At 39.0% G+C, this 16,024-nt stretch overlaps 1 protein-coding gene across 2 annotated transcripts in view; it reads left to right on the forward strand.

The window, feature by feature from the left end:
• The first annotated feature begins 379 nt into the window (after positions 1-379).
• L3MBTL3 (L3MBTL3, histone methyl-lysine binding protein) overlaps positions 380-16,024 on the forward strand; it is a 77,294-nt gene continuing 61,649 nt past the window's right edge. For both annotated transcript variants that reach the window (XM_026845812.1, XM_026845813.1), the window contains exons 1-2: positions 380-490; positions 13,232-13,343. In XM_026845812.1, coding sequence (XP_026701613.1) covers positions 389-490; positions 13,232-13,343 — 214 coding nt within the window. In that variant the 5' untranslated portion in view covers positions 380-388. The remainder of the gene's footprint in view (positions 491-13,231; positions 13,344-16,024) is intronic.

Below are 16,024 nucleotides of genomic sequence, written 5' to 3' on the forward strand. Positions count from 1 at the left end.
TTAAACGTATTTATTATAGGCATGCACTCATGTTCTGCCTTCCCCAGAACAAATGTTTTTCCTAGGTGTACTTCATGTCAATTTATTTGCAGTTTGAAGTTTTTAATTTCTCTCCAATACGGCCTCATTACTAGCCTCCTAGTGTATAAAACGGGTATTATTTTTTAAGGTTTTTCCTTGCTTTTACTAGTGTATATTAGTATATTAGTGTATATTACCAGCATTGTCATCAGCTGTCCACATTGCTAGTGTGCTGAGGGAAGCATTTGATACTAGTCTGTGAAGTGCATTTGAAGAAATGTCTGGTGATACAAGCATTAAACCACTTCTAGCATTTTCAGATAAAATCTTTTTATTTATTTTTTAATTTTTTTTTAGTACATGCATCATGAATGAATCTGCTTCTAGTGGAAATGGTCAAGAGTTTGATGTATTTAGTGCTATGGACTGGAAGGATGGCATAGGTACTTTGCCAGGAAGTGACCTAAAGGTAAGATACGTAATTTTTTTAATAAGTGAAATAAAAATGTTAAATGCTGAAAGAATGCATTTCACAAGCTGGTGTGTAGGTATCTGCTTTTATGAATAAACCATGAATCTGCAACTCTTAGTTAAGAGACTGTAGCCTGTTAACTTTTAGCTCTGGAGTTTCTTGATTCAGTTTCTGGTGCTGGCACAGACAGCCGTCATCCCCGTAGGAAGGCATAAATTAGCACTGCCTCACTATATAGACAGAAGCAATCAAGTGCACAAAATCCAAAAGAAATCTCAAAAGTTAAGTGTGAAAATTCTGTCCATTTAGAGCATTATATTACCTTATCACTAAGAATCTTTACACTGTCGATGCTCACAGTCTCATATTCTTAGTTCTTTTTTATTTCTAAAAAATTTTTACTATGCTTTTGTCATGTAGGTGCCTAGAAAAATTAATAAAGTGAGTGCTTCTGAGCTTGGTATAGTTTAGAAATTTGAATGATATTGGAATAGTACTTTTAATTACATTTTTCACACTGGATGTATTTACTGAAGTAAATCATAACAATTTTACTTTGTTTTCAGAGTATTTTATGTATTTTTTTATTTATCTGATACTTTTTACTGTGTCATCAGATGTACTCTGCTGTGTTAGCTAAAAATACAGTTTCGATATTAGAGATTTTTCTTGCACCTATTTCCTGTTGATTATAATCAATATTTTCATATCATTCAACTTAGAATAACACTGATGAGGTTTTCTCATAGTCTATTTTTTTAAAAGGAATCTCAGAAGAAAATGTGTATTTTTTGAAAGAACTTTATGGCTGATGCCTGATACAGTGTCTGTTGTTGAAGTAAAGAGCCAAATAATGTATGAAATTCAGGGCATACATTTTGCAAGTGTTTTGTGGTTTATTTTCTTTTTTCTTTTTTTTTTTTTTAAATCACAGAACCATAGAATAGATTCACAGAATAATTTTCTTTGGAAAGGACCTCAGAATACCACCTCTGAGCACCCCAGACCTCAGGCTGACTTAGATGAGGTGGCTCAGGGCCTTGTCCAGTATGGATTTGGTTATTTACAGGGTTGGAGATACCACAGTTTCTGTTGACAACCTGTTAAGCATTTGACCACCCTCATAGTGATTTTTTCCTTTTATGGATACTTCATTGGAATTTCCCCTTTTGCAGCTGGTGCTTGTTGCTTCTTGTCCTTCTACTGTGCACATCTGAGAACCTGGCTCCATCCCCTCTATGTCCTTCCTGAAGACAGCAGTAAAATCTCTCCTTCTGATCTTAAGACTGAGCAAACAAGTTTGCTCATCTTCTCCTTACATGTCATCCATCTGCTACAGCCCCTGCTTGTTTTGGTGGACATCCACTGGACTTGCTCCAGTATGTCAGTGTCTTTCTTGTACTGGACACAGTAGTCCGTATATGGTCTTATCAGTTTAAATAGAGGGGAATAATCAGTTTCCTCGACCTGCTGGCTCCCCTCTTGCTAAAGCAGCCCTGGAAGCTCATGGCCGCCTTTGCTGCCAGGGCACATTGCTGACTCATGTTCAACTCTTCTTCTAGATCGTCGTCTGAAAAGCTGTTTTCCAATAGTCAGCCCCAGGGCTCTGCTTGTGCACACAGCGGTTCTGTCCCAGGTGCGGGGCCTTGCATATGATTTTGTAGACCTTCATGAGATCTTGTTAGCCCATTTCTTCAGCATGTCGAGGTCTTTCTGGATAGCAACCCTCCCTTTCATTATCAGACACTCCCTCCAATTTGGTAATTTGCTTTTGCTGCCTGTACACGTATAGAAGCCTTTCTTGTTGCCTTTACTAGTTTCTTTTCCAGCTGAGCTTTGGGTTTTCTCATTCCATCATTGTACACTACAGCAACATCACCATATACCTACTTTCTCAATGTAACATTTCCCCTGATTCACCTTCTGCTTACTTCCTTTTCCATTTGAACTAAGTCAGGAGTCCCTAGTTCATTCATATTGGCCTGCATCCACATTTTCTTAACTTCTTGCACATTGGCATTCATCATTCTCCTGATGTGAAGTCCCTGGAGAGATACTCAGGTTTCCTGGGCCTATTCACCCTTCAAAGCAGTCTCTTGTATAATCCTGCCAAGCAGATCTCTGAACAAGCCAAAATCTGCCTCTCCTGAAGTCCAGTGATGCTGTTTCAGTATTTGTTTTGCTTGCTTCTTGCAGAATTTCAGACTTCACCATCTCATGGTTGCTGCTGCCAAAGCTATTATCAGCTTCTACATCCCTTACCAGTTCTGTATTTTTCTAAAAAAATCCAGGCTTTTAAAATTCCTTTCAATTTTAATAAGCAACATTGTGTGAAAGGAAAACATGATATTGAAATGTTTAAGGAATACAGAAGGGAGCAATGCAGTAAAATATAATAATCTCATATAAATCACTGGCACGTGCTTTGTTCAGTTCTGGTTACCCTATGTCAACAGAAACAAAACCAAAGCAAAGGTTGGGTCATTAGTAGAGGAATAGAAAAGCTTCCATGCAAAGAGAGGGAAGGGACTGGGAAGTGTAGCTGAGGGTAACTTCAAAAAATCATGTAAGAAGGTTCTTTATGTCCTGTTCAAGAAAGCATGAGCTTCATCTTAAGGTTTCTCTTCTGGGGTTTTTTAGTTTTGTGGTTGGTTTTTTTTCTTATTTGGAAGCAAACAAGTATTTGATTTTTTGACAGAGATTATTTCTTTGGTCCATACATTCATTAGGAAAGACACAGACAGAGGTGCAATGGTAATGTACCCAGACTGATGAAAGATACAGAGAGAATTGATCAGGCAGCTTATTCTTGTCTTTTTTGTTGCTTTTTTTTTTAAAAAAAAATACAGAAGCCTGACTGAAAGAAGAATATTTTATAACAATGCAGAATTAGTCTGAGGAGATCACTGGACCAGGGAATGTCAAGACTATGTGAAAGACTAGGCATTTATATAGGTACCAAAACAGTTTGAGCTGTTAGAATAGTAAGGATTTTTAAGCTCTTGAGATAATTGTAACAACTATTTTTTCAGGGCTGCTGCTACATACTGATGCTTAAAAGGGTGACTTATCCCTTGAAACTGTAAATGTGATTGTGGAAGATATGTTACGCTTTTTGTGGAATTCTCAGAATAGTATTAATGTAGATAGTTTGCCTGACTTGTCCGTATAACAGAGTATTTTAATACTGTGTCCTGAATCTAAAGAAAATGGCCTTACATAGCAGTTACTTCTTGTAAGCTTTCATGTGTCTTTCAAGAATGATAATAGACTTGTTCCACTAAAGATATCAAACCATTGCTGTGTATTTACGTTGAAATACAGTTGAAAAATCTAGTGAAAACACTATAGTAGTAAGAAGCACAAATCCAATGATTCTATTTTTATAGCTTGGTAATAGAGTGCCTGGGTTTTTTATAATAAATAATGAGCAATAGCTGAACTATTCCTTGCAGACAATTTATTGCTTATATTCTCACATTTAGTCTTTTCATGAAACGTTGGGGAAAATTGTCTTTGAACACTCACATTTGGTGAACTGTATTGTATGAGCATGCTTTAAGTTAAACATATACCAAAATGTTGAAATGCTGCTTTTTAATAGAGAAGTTTTGTGGAGTTACCTGCTTGAAGTCCGGATTTTCAGTCATGTAACTCATATGGCATTTGCTTGTCTTTACTGCTTGCATGCTGAAGTTTCATGTTTATTTTTACATATTAGTTTTTTAAGAAATATCTTGTGTGCTATATTAATATCCAGCCTCCTCAGATTATCAGGCAGGTATAACTGAGCAGCCATTCTTTTTCAGAACCACTTCATTTTTGTGAATATAAGTTCCTCTATGAATAAGAGCTGGTAAAAAACTATTGTAAGTAGTGTAAAATGCTTGAAACATTTACAAATAACTTTTCTCAATATTCTCGTATCATTGCTTAAATTTACCTTTCTTTATGATACAGAAGAACAACTAAATCAGAAATGGGAAATTGTATTTCTCTTTGTTACAAAGTCCTGTGGGCCGTTTCATGCCTACCAGACATAGGTAGATATGAGATAGGAGGTATGATATATATATGTATATATATATATATATATACACACACACGATATATAGATAGATAGATAGATAGATAGATAGATAGATAGATAGATACACGAGATAGATCTAGATATATAGATAGATATATAGATATGATATAGATATGAGATAGGCTGCATGCAGGAGCAGTCACCTCCCAGTCTAATGAAAACAAGGGAGGCCAGTCAGATACCAAGCCTCTGTCCTCAGCCGTGCCATTGGTCTCTAATGTCTACATCTGTTTTCACACTGGTAAAATGCTGAAAATGTTCTTTTCACTATGAATTTGGGCAGTGTTAATTGTTAGATTTTTGTCACCTGTAGTTGGAGAAGGTGGTGGAAATACATTCTCATACAGATTTTGTTAAAACTCTCTAGCAAAAATAGTCATAAAATAATTAATACTTCTTGAACACTGCCTTGAGCATACTGGGTGACAGATAAATAGTGAGTGGTTGTGGAAAATGCTAGAATTTCAAATTATACAGGGGATAGGGAGAATTAAAAATTGTTTAGTATGATACACTGAAGACTGAGAACAAAAATTTTAGCATTGTTTATTAGTTCTTTCAAGATGTTTAAATAAAACAGAAAACTAAATTCCAGTAGAGTTTAAAATAGTTTACAAATTACAGAATGCCTTCATGTGGCAGGCTAAGTAATGTATGCTCATCTGAAAAACATCAGTGCTTACCAGTTACTCTGCATGTTATGAATGTAAATGTGAAATACTCCTCTTTTTTTTTCTTTTTTTTTTTTAAATCTCTGTGCTGAGTGCAGACAGTAACACCATCACTTCAAGATTTAAATGTACTCATTAAATTGGAAAAGCTGTAATAATTTACAGTCACTTCCTACTGCAGTGACAGAAGTTTATGAAGTACTTCGTAATGAGTTTTCTAGTGCTTGTGTTGGGAAAGTGAGGTGTTATATACTACATGGACAGAATTTTGGTCATTATTTTCAGCTTGCATATTGTGCTTGAACAGAAAAGAAAATATAAATAAATTTGATGATGAAGAAATTAACCTATAAATAAAGTTGGGCGGCTAATACTGTAGGAAACCAACTACAATAGTGGAACATGAATGGTGGAATAATGGTCAGTCATGCTTGGTATTTCCAGCCATGCTGTAAAGAAGGTAACAGTGCTTCATCATGTTGTGTTTCTGGATGCATAGGTGCAGCAACTCAAGGTAGTAGAGTGCATCCTTCCACCTCCTCGTTCTGAAATTGCATTCAGGCTTGCTTGAGATAATTAATATTTGAAAACAACTTTTTTCTCGCATGGTTATATGTCAGAAATACTGGTATTGTTTCACACGATAACTAAGTACAGTGCTTTTTTAGTGCGAAGCTATTTCTGTCCTCACACAGTGGCATGTGCTGCGCTTTGAATCTGGGGAGGCATTTGTCCCTCGGGGGAGAGTCTCTGAGAGTGTCCATGGGAAGCATCGACTACTGGGAACTGGTGAAATCACTGCCTCCACCAGGAAGGCGTTATTCCAGAGAGAAGATAGATTCATTTCAGGGAAGCTGGTACGCGGACGAGAAAACAAAGCAAAATAGGCTTTCTCTGACCACATGTGAGCCACAGCATATGTTCTGAGTGGCCTTGTCTTTTCTATGTGAAAGTAACTTTCTTCTGTTGCAATCTCATGTAATAAACTAGTCATGCTGTGCTTCATCACCATAGATTTCCAATTAAAACTTTGCATTGTCATAAAATGATTTTACTTTATTTTATAAAAGAAAGACCAAAAAGGAAATTTCACTATTGAAACTGCTAAAACTCCAAAGCCAAGAAATACTTGGTTTAGGTTTGTCTTTGGATCTTTAATTGGGCTTCCTCATGTGTAGTCATGGTAGCGTCTTCACTTAAGTGATCCCATGCTATTTTACTGCAAAATCTACTGTGTCGTTTGCTGTAGATGCTGTTAGACTTGTAAATAATTGGACACAGGATTTCAGGAAGTAAAAGGAATAGTTTCATGATTAATGCAGGTGGTAAATCCCGCACAGGAAAGCTTAGTGCTGCACTTGCTTCTACCACAGCCTCCCTGCGCAGTTCTGAACAACTCACTGGAACCAAAACTTTGGCAGGTAGCCATTCATTTTTTATTTGTCACTTGCTTGGGTTCCCCATGAGATATTAGTGTTTGGTATTTAGAAGTATTCTGGCCGAAATAATTCGAAGCCAGGGTTGCTTTGTAGGTCAGCTTCTGGATCAATAAGCGTCATCTTGGCAGGCCTTGACTTCTGGCTCTGTCGCTGATTTATGTGTCACTTTAAGAAAGTCTGTTTAGCTGCAATTTCCTACTCAAGTGAAGATAATAAGGCAGACTGAGTTTGCAGTGGAGAGAAATAATTGAGAAGCCCTGTGGTACTAAGATCATTCTTGAACACTCAGGCCAGAGGGAGGGGATTGAAAGAGCCTGAGGAGTGCCTAAGAATAAAGTAGATAAACGTTACTGCAGACAAGACTGAGGTATCACCAGTTTGCTGGGGAAATGTCAGTCTCTCTTGCTAAAGGTATATATGTTTTCTGATACCTCAGCTTTCAGTCTAGAAGTGATGAAAGAATGTTCCTTTTTTTCCTTTTTTTTTTTTTCTTGGAAGGTTGTAATTTGATAGTAATCCTTTCCTGTTTGTGTCTACCAGATAGGAAAAACATTTCCTTTTGGACGCAGATTGTTCTCTCTTCTTCGTTACTTCACGATTAGCCTATTGCAGTGTTACCGAAGCATCTTAAAATCAATAGAAGTTGCTTGAAGTGCTTGACTTCCATGCTGACATCATCATTTCAGTGAGGGGGGGGGTGTCTGGCCCTGCCCATTGGTTGTGGGTGGAATTTAATCTCTGCTGATTATGATTTAGGGAACCCTCAATAGCCTGGGATCCTGCTTAAGTTGTTTGTCTTTGACGTACTTGCAGAGCATGGTGGGATCACTTCTCATCATTAAAGAAAGGGATTAGTCAGGTGCAGGGACAAGTTCCCCTAACCTTCTGCATCCCTGAAAGAGTCAAAATTTTGTGACCGGGCAAGTGTCAGGGGTCACATGCTTACTGAGTACTTTGAAATAAACTGGGAGCAGAGTAGTCAGAAGAATGAAGAGCTAGAAAGAGATATTTATATTTTCTTTTGTGAGTGGCTGAGAACAGAGGTTTTGTTTCAGGAATTACTTTGCACTGCATTGTAACAGTAATTGCTAGAGTGCCTAAAGCTTTTTTAGATACATGCTCTTTGTTATTTCAGTGGGATTTTTTAAAGAAAATAAAGAGTAATTCTACTTTCAAACTGTGTAGAGTAAATAAGACTGACTTTACTGCTTGAAGAAAGAGTATAAAAATACCCAACAGCTGCCTCATTTTCTGAATGCTATCCAGCCCCTGCCTGGGGCAGGGGTTCTGTGGAAAAAGTAGTATGTGATTGTGCATGTAGAGACTGTATCTCACAAACACAGGAGAATGGTTGAATGGACAAGTTCTGGCATTTACTAACTTATTCAACTTAAATAATACGTAAAAAATAGTTTGGCACATAGCAGGATGTGGTTGGACAATCCAAAGTCTATAAGCAATTCCTTTACTTTAAAGAGAAGCTATAAGATGCCAGAAAGGCTCTGATATATCTGAGCAGTCCCGCTGAAATCACTGATTAAACACTGATTAAAATCAAGAATTATGATAACTGTGTGCTCCCAGGTGTCTGTCCTCTTGACAGACTGTTCTATAACTCTGCTACTTTAAGTCTAGTTACTTCATAGGCATAAAGAGCAGTTTCCTCAATTTCCTTTTATTTTGAATAACATAAATTTTGCAGGTTTCTTCTGAGCTAGTCCACAATCACACTGTTGTGGGGTCAAGACAGGCTTTGTTCCTGAAGTTACTTTCAGAATGTAGCAACAATTGTCTTAATTGCAATGAAATCTTTGTCCTTATCTTGCCCAGTAGATGGTAGTGTTGTCTGTTTTTTTCTAATTTATTTTAAAGCTATGTGTTAAGATGTGTGGGTTTTTTTCTTTTTTGTCCTTTACGCTTCAGTTACTCTTTTTTTTTTCCTGCCTGTTCTCCCAAACAATATTTTCACCTTACATGAAAAGGTAGCAGCTTTTATTCTGGTTTGATCTCTGTGGGTACTGATGAGATCATGTATACTTAAAAGGCACAAGTAACAACAAATGAAGATAGTCTGATCTTTATTGCTCTCAATTAAACACAGGCTACAGTGGAAACTTAATTTGAAACTAGGTTGTTTATATTTCTTCGCAACAAGCTTGAGTTTCTAAGAATTAATCTGCAATACGGTAGACATTTTGTATTGTTTGCAAATTAATTTTTATCCCACAGTGACAAATACACAGAGTATTTTTGTGAAATGTGGAGAAATAGAACTGGAAGTCCTTCTGACATATAATTCCCCCCACATAAAACTAGAGTGCCTTCCAGCCTGCATGATAAGGCAAAGAACTTCTATTAGAAGTGGAAAGGTCCTAAAGCCACTGGAGGAAGGACAGCAGAAGTCCACCTGCAGTGTTATGCTTAGTCATGTTCACTGAGAAAAAGTGAATTTCCATGGTTAACCCCAGCACATGGTGAGCAAAGAATGATGGGCTGTTGGAGTAGAAGTTGAGTACCATTTTCATAAGAACAGAAGGATCTTGTGCTTCACCTAATAAAATCAAGTTTGGAGGTACATAATTCCTTGTTTCAGATGTATACCCAGAGAGCAAGTGCTGGCCTACTAGAGCTGTGTAATTCGCAGGGTAATGTTGGGTTGAGAACAGACGGGTATAAACTGACTATGAATAGATGTAAATGAAAAGTTAGAAGAAGGTTTCTCAAGAAAGACATTCAGGAATGGACTTTCAGTAGAGGCACTGGTAACAGAAAATCTATCCGCTTCTCCATCGCAGCTCAAACATTTATGAAATACTTTGTATGACACTATTGCCTGCAGTAATCAAAGGCTTCGTGTCAGTGACTTACAATACTTGTGCCAGTCCTCTGTAAATTTTAATGCAATTTTAATTAAAAAAAATGTTTATTGATAGTAGTTTTGATCCCTGTAGAAGAATTTAGCGTGTAGACAGACAAAAATGGTCCAGAAAGTATTTATGTTTGATTATTATTTATTTAAGTCTTCATTTCCCTCCATGTGTTCTTTATTTCTTGAATGAATATTAAAATATTCCTGGGGATTAAATTAATGGTCATATAAAATGAAGTCCTGATATATCAGGGCATCGTTTCCTGGGAGTGTGAAAAATGTGTCTCGGCTCCGAGTGGAAGGAATCTGTAATGATGTTTAGATGGAAGATGCTGTTTAATTCTCCATTGATCCTTGTGGAAACTGCTAAAAAAGGCAGTTAAGTAAGTTCTGTGTTGTATACTTCCCCACCAACAGTTGAACTCATCCTACCAGCTCAGTTTATTATATATCTGTGTTAAAAGGACTGCAGTAACTTGAAAATGTGTATTTTTGCTCTTGTTGCTCACCTGTACATGAAAGTTTGAAAGCTAAATTTTCTACCCAAATGGTATATTAATTCATGTTTATCTTACAGTAGATTTGCTCATGAAAGCTGTTGAGGTTTCTTTCTCTTCTTTGCCTTCTGCTCTTTTAAGATGATTGGCTCTACTGGATGGGATAGAGAATTATCTTCTAAGAGGTTACTTAAAATTTGCAAATAGACATTTGACAAAAGTCAAGTGGATTAAATACATACCCAGCAAGCTTTATAATTTATTCTCTTTAAAACACTGAAGTGGCAAAAAGCAAGCTTCTTTGTGAGATTATTTTAAAAGTATTTGATAATGGCCTGACTTTGTTTCCATTAATGGGAATTTTACTGTTTACTTTAATGAAGGCAGGTTTATGGAAAATCCCTTCATCCAATGCAAATTTATATATTACTGAAAGAGTTTTGTGAGTTAAATTTTTACTTCTCAGAAAGCTGTGGGTCCATCCTCAGAAGTTAGCTCAATAGCACTTTTTCCTTCACTCTGTTTCACCTGCTGCAAACTTCCAGACTGTCAAGACACCTAGGGAAGTACATGGGAAGACTGCTTTTACTATATTTTAGCTTGGATCACCAAAACTAGAGGGAATATTATGACAGAACCTTTACCTTTAGTTTTTTTGTCACCTACTTTATAAGTAGCTTACAAAAGTGTTGAATTTTTTTCATAGACACATAAACCACCATTAATCTAGATCCCTTTTTGTCATGCTTCCAATAGTAGACACTAGCTGGCACATTGCTCTGGCAGTTCTTATCCTGTCATGGCTTTGTGTAGCATGCTGCTCTGTATATCTATTTATCCCATTTTTAAGCAGTTAACCTCTGTCACAAGTTTTTTGTGGCTTTTCCTCCCCAACTAAAACCAGAGTACAACTCCCCAGGTCTGAGGCATTTTTCCAGTTAGCTATGGAGAGCTCAGCATGCCCAGTAACACTGAAGCTATAGCTGGGGAAGCAGTGAGCAGAAACAGGCATATCTGCTTCAAATTTGAGTCGGAACAGGAGTTGGAGGCCTCTGACACTGACAAAGGGGAGGCTGCTACCAAAACCAGGAGATACAGAGGTCAGAGAAGGCAGTGGCCTGGTAGTGTTGTTTTGCCCTCCTGCCCGCTAAGGCAAATAGCAAGTGGTTACTGTCCAACGCTGAGCCCATCTTAGTGTGCTGCGGAAGAGCTGCTTCCTTAATGGTTTGGCTCTCGTTGCCATGAACAGCCTTCAGTGAAAGGGTAGCTGGGAGCAGCTTTTGCTGCAGTCAACTCTTTCATTGTTTGATACCTGTCAGTCAGCCAGAAGAGCTGGCAGTCTGCTGCACTAGGTAGGGTGACATCCTTGCATACCCCAGGAAGCCCTGGTGAAGGAAGAACATATGTATAGTGTCAGGGCTGAACATCAATTGGATAATGCAGAAGGCTCCTAGGTATTAATTGAACCGTTCAGAAATTCTGTTGGTGTGTGGATGTTCCAACTGATACTGTATGAAGGTGCAGGAGAGTGTTTCCAGAAGTTGGTTAGTAACCTCTCTGTGATCTGTGTGTCGGTTGGTGGGCCGCAGCACTGTCTTTTAGTCTGTGATCATGACCTGCTTGCTGAGCCAGCTGTTGCAGAGTTAGAGCTCTTGGCATCAAAGCACAAATAGCAAAAATGAGCTTAACCAAAATAGGAACCAGGCTGGGCACATAAGATGCAAGGATCCTCTTCTCAATGGTAACTCCACTGCTTTTCTTTGGCTGGAACAGCATGAATGTCTGTCCCCAAACTGGAGTGTGAGCGGGTGGTGTTACTGCATTTGGTTGCCTTTCAAAGCTGAACTCCTGGTCTTTCAGTCCAAGACGGATTTATCAGCAATTTGTCCATGCTGCGTATCTGTTGTGGGCGTGGCTAATCACAAGTAAAAATCTTGGCTCCAGAAGTCATACGACTGTGTGAGGTTCTCTTCTTCCTCTCCCTCCTGTCAGCTTATTATTTCTGAGCTGCTCGCATTCCTTAGGATCTGGTGGCTCTTTGCAAATGCTGAGACTGGATGGACTGTATTAGTGAAAGCACACGTTGTATGTATGTATGTCATGGGGCTCACCTTTGCTTTCAGTTAGGATGGCTCAGTTTTGGTACTATACCATAGCTGGTTCCAAAGTGAGTGGGAGTGATTCATTCTGCAGCCTCTGGAGGCATAGAGAAGATCACTGTAGTGCCAGGCAGTTGGTCCCCTTCTCATTTTCCCAAGGCAAAGTTGCCTGACAAGAGAAACAGAAATAGGCTTCATGCTACTGCCTTGAAGGAATATTCTCTCAGGTGGGTGCTGGGGAGCTTTCAAAGACTCTCAGGCATAATTTTTCCTGTTGATGTCCGTTGGTGAGAGAACCTCGCAGTTAGAGACCTGTCCTCTGTGACAAAGCTCAGAGAGTTACACCCCTTCAGAGCAGACTGTCATGGACAAAATGCTGCCTTGAGTTCAACCCATGTAACCAGCTAGGCCTGCAAACCAAATAGTGACTGGGAAGCTGAAGTTTATTTTCATCTGGTAGTGCTGTAATCATTACGGCATTTGGAAGACGCTTTTCTGCTGGCAGCAGGATGGATATAACTCGTGGTGCTCCTGTGTAAGCACAGCATGTGGGGTATTGTTGAGTCTTGCTTCTGGCTGACAGTAATATCACGTTCAGCATGTAATTAAACAGCTCATAAACTGCCTTGAGATGTTTGTTTATGTGCACTCTGCAGTGGAGAGGTACTGTGTTTTTGGAGGATGCTGAAATTTCTGTACTCTGTGAAGCACTTGTATTTGACGTTCCCTTTTCCTCTTGCTGGCAACGAAAAGCATACAGTTTGGAGATTTTCCCATGAATTTCTATTACGATTTTTTGATTCTTGTCTGTAAGTTAGATGTCGGTCTGCATGTGGATGCATCTGTATCAGTATGTATTGCAAATCTGTGTTTTTAGATAACAAAATGAGTTTAATTTTGCTTGATAGAAACAAGAAAGGCTTGTTTCCAATTTCTTGGGGATAAGCAGAAATATGTAGAAATTAGATAATATGGTGAGGACACCATGTAAAAACTATCTTGGTGAATACAAGAAGACTCCATGAGAGAGTATTAGTAAATTTTTACTATATGCCATTTGTTTTGTCTTACAGTTTAGAGTGAATGAATTTGGGGCCTTGGAAGTGATTACAGATGAAACGGAGATGGAAAGTGTTAAAAAGGCAACTGCTACCACAACCTGGATGGTTCCAACTGCTCAAGAAGGTCAGTTAAGAGGTGGTAAACATTTTCTGTGGTAGACTGTATTTTGTTTAATATATCAATTTTTCTTAAAGATTGCCCCCCAAAATGAAAAAAAACCCAACCTTACTTTCCTTAATGCACAGAGTATCTTTGATGTTGTTACTTGTTTCTTGGGGCATGAATAAGTATGAAAATAAATGCATTTTAAGTTAAAAGGAAATAATTCTGCTGTTAAACATCTGAAGTTCAATTGCAGTCACATTTTTTTCTAACAGTAATTTTTTCTAAGTTTAGAATCAGTATTTTCCTGCTATTTAATTTGAAAAATAGTCAATTTTTTACTTAAAATTTTGGAGAACTTTTTAGATGTTATTTTTGTTGAGCTGGTTCTCCAGACTGCCCACAGACTTTACTAACCGCCTACAGTTCATTTGTGAGTGAAGTACCACTCACAGTAAAATGCCTTCACATGACACAGGCTGTTGATCAGTTGCTACCACCAATGTCAATGTATGTCTGCACTGTTGCCTTACTCCTGCTGACTAAGTTTTCTTAACGGTAGTAAAATTAGTATGTAGTAACCATTTAAATTTATCTTTAATTATAAATTTCTAATAGTTGTAGTATCTGTCTACCAAATAAGGTCTTTCCTGGATTTAAAATACTGATGTAAGGAAGCACCTTTTTAGTTCAAGGAAAGTTTGTTTACATGGTCATAAATTCTGAAAATCATAGAGTCAGAGAATCATAGCATCATAGAATGGCTTGGGTTGGAAGGGACCTTAAGGATCATGCAGTTCCAACCCCCCTGCCATGGGCAGGGACACCTTCCACTAGCCCAGGCTGCTCAAAGCCCTGAACAACCTGGCCTGGAACACTTCCAGGGAGGGGGCAGCCACAGCTTCTCTGGGAAACCTGTTCTAGTGTCTCACCACCCTCACAGTAAAGAATTTCTTCCTTATATCTAATCTACTCTCTTTCAGTTTACAACCATTACCCCTCATCCTATCCCTACACTCCTTGATAAAGAGTCCCTCGCCATCTTTCCTGTAGCCCCCTTTAAGTATTAGAAGACTGCTATAAGGTCTTCCTCGAGCCTTCTTTTGTCCAGGCTGAATAACCCCAACTCTCTCAGCCTGTCCTCATAAGGGAGGTGCTCCAGCCCCCGGATTATCCTTGCAACCCTCCTCTGGACCTGCTCAAGCAGGTCCATGTTATTCCTCTTTTTGGGGCCCCAGAGTTCAGCATAGTACTCTAGGTGCAGTCTCACAAGAGTGGAGTAGTGGGTAATAATCCCCTCCCTCAACCTGCTGGCCACATTTCTCTTGATGCAGCCCAGGATGCAGTTGGCTTTCTGGGCGATGAGCGCACATTGCTGGCTCATACGCAGTTTTCCATCCACCAATACCCCCAAGTCCTCCTCCACAGACTGCTCTCAATCCACTCACTGCTCAGCCTGTATTTGTGCTTGGGATTGCCCTGACCCATGTGCAGGACCTTGCACTTGGCCTTGTTGACCTTCATGGGCACAGGCCCACCTCTCCAGCCTGTCAAGGTCTCTGCTGGCATCTCCCTTCCCTCCAGTGTGTTGAGCACTCCACACAGCTTGGTGTTGTTGGCAGACTCACTGAGGGTGCACTCAACCCACTGTCCATGTCACCAACAAAGATGTTAAACAGCGCCAGTCCCAACACCCACCCCTGAGGAATGGCACTCGTCACCGCTGTCCACTTGGACATCGAGCTGTTGACTGCAAGTCTTTGAGTGTGACCATCCAGCCAATTCCTTATCCACCAAGTAGTCCACCTGTAAAATCCATGTTTCTCCAATTTAGAGACAAGGATGTTGTGTGGGACAGTGTCAGATGCTTTGCACAAGTCCAGGTAGATGGTATCAGTTGCTTTTCACTTATCCACCAGTGCTGTAACCCCATTGTAGAAGGCCACCAGATTTGTCAGGCATGATTTGCCTTTAGTGAAGCCATGGTGGCTCTCATCAATCACCTCCTTATTTTCCATGTCCCCGAGTATAGTTTCCAGGAGAATCTGCTCCATGATCTTGCCAGGCACAGAGGTGAGACTGACAAGTCCTGTAGTTACCTGATTGTTTTTTATATTCTTTTTAAAAAATGAGGCTTATGTTTCCCCTTTCCTGTTCAGCAGGGACTTCACCAGTCTGCCAGAACTTCTCAATCTTCATACACTTAACTAAAATCTTAATACATTGACTCCAGCTATGATGGAGTAGTGTGAAAGAGAATATCGCAACTGGTTTTGCGATTGCTTACAAGTACCTAGTTCTTTTCCCTTGTTGTTATTTTATCAATTTTCTTTTAAACTATGCATTCTGTAAGTCCTTTGAAAAGCAGACTTCAAAATTTTGGTGTAATAATCATCAGTATAAGCAGGATAAGCAAAGTCAGTGAAAGTTTTCCTTTGCTACTCCCCCAGCATTGTCTTAATTGTCATGTGACTTTTATGAATAGGTGAACCTTTCACACCAGTGAGAGAGTAGTTTGGGCCTCAGCTGCAAGGTCTGAAGCTTCAGATAGACCACAGCTACTCTGTTCTGTAGGTCTGTCTCCAAGGCAATGGTAGTTATTCAAGATTCAAATCTGTGATGAGAGTGGCAACAGTGTGATAGCATAGTAGCACAACAGGTACTTAGACTCTCCTTAGACAAAGAGATTACAGCTATCTACA

Source organism: Athene cunicularia (genome assembly GCF_003259725.1).
Source record: "Athene cunicularia isolate RWA chromosome 3 unlocalized genomic scaffold, athCun1 chr3_part1, whole genome shotgun sequence".
NCBI lineage: Eukaryota > Metazoa > Chordata > Aves > Strigiformes > Strigidae > Athene > Athene cunicularia.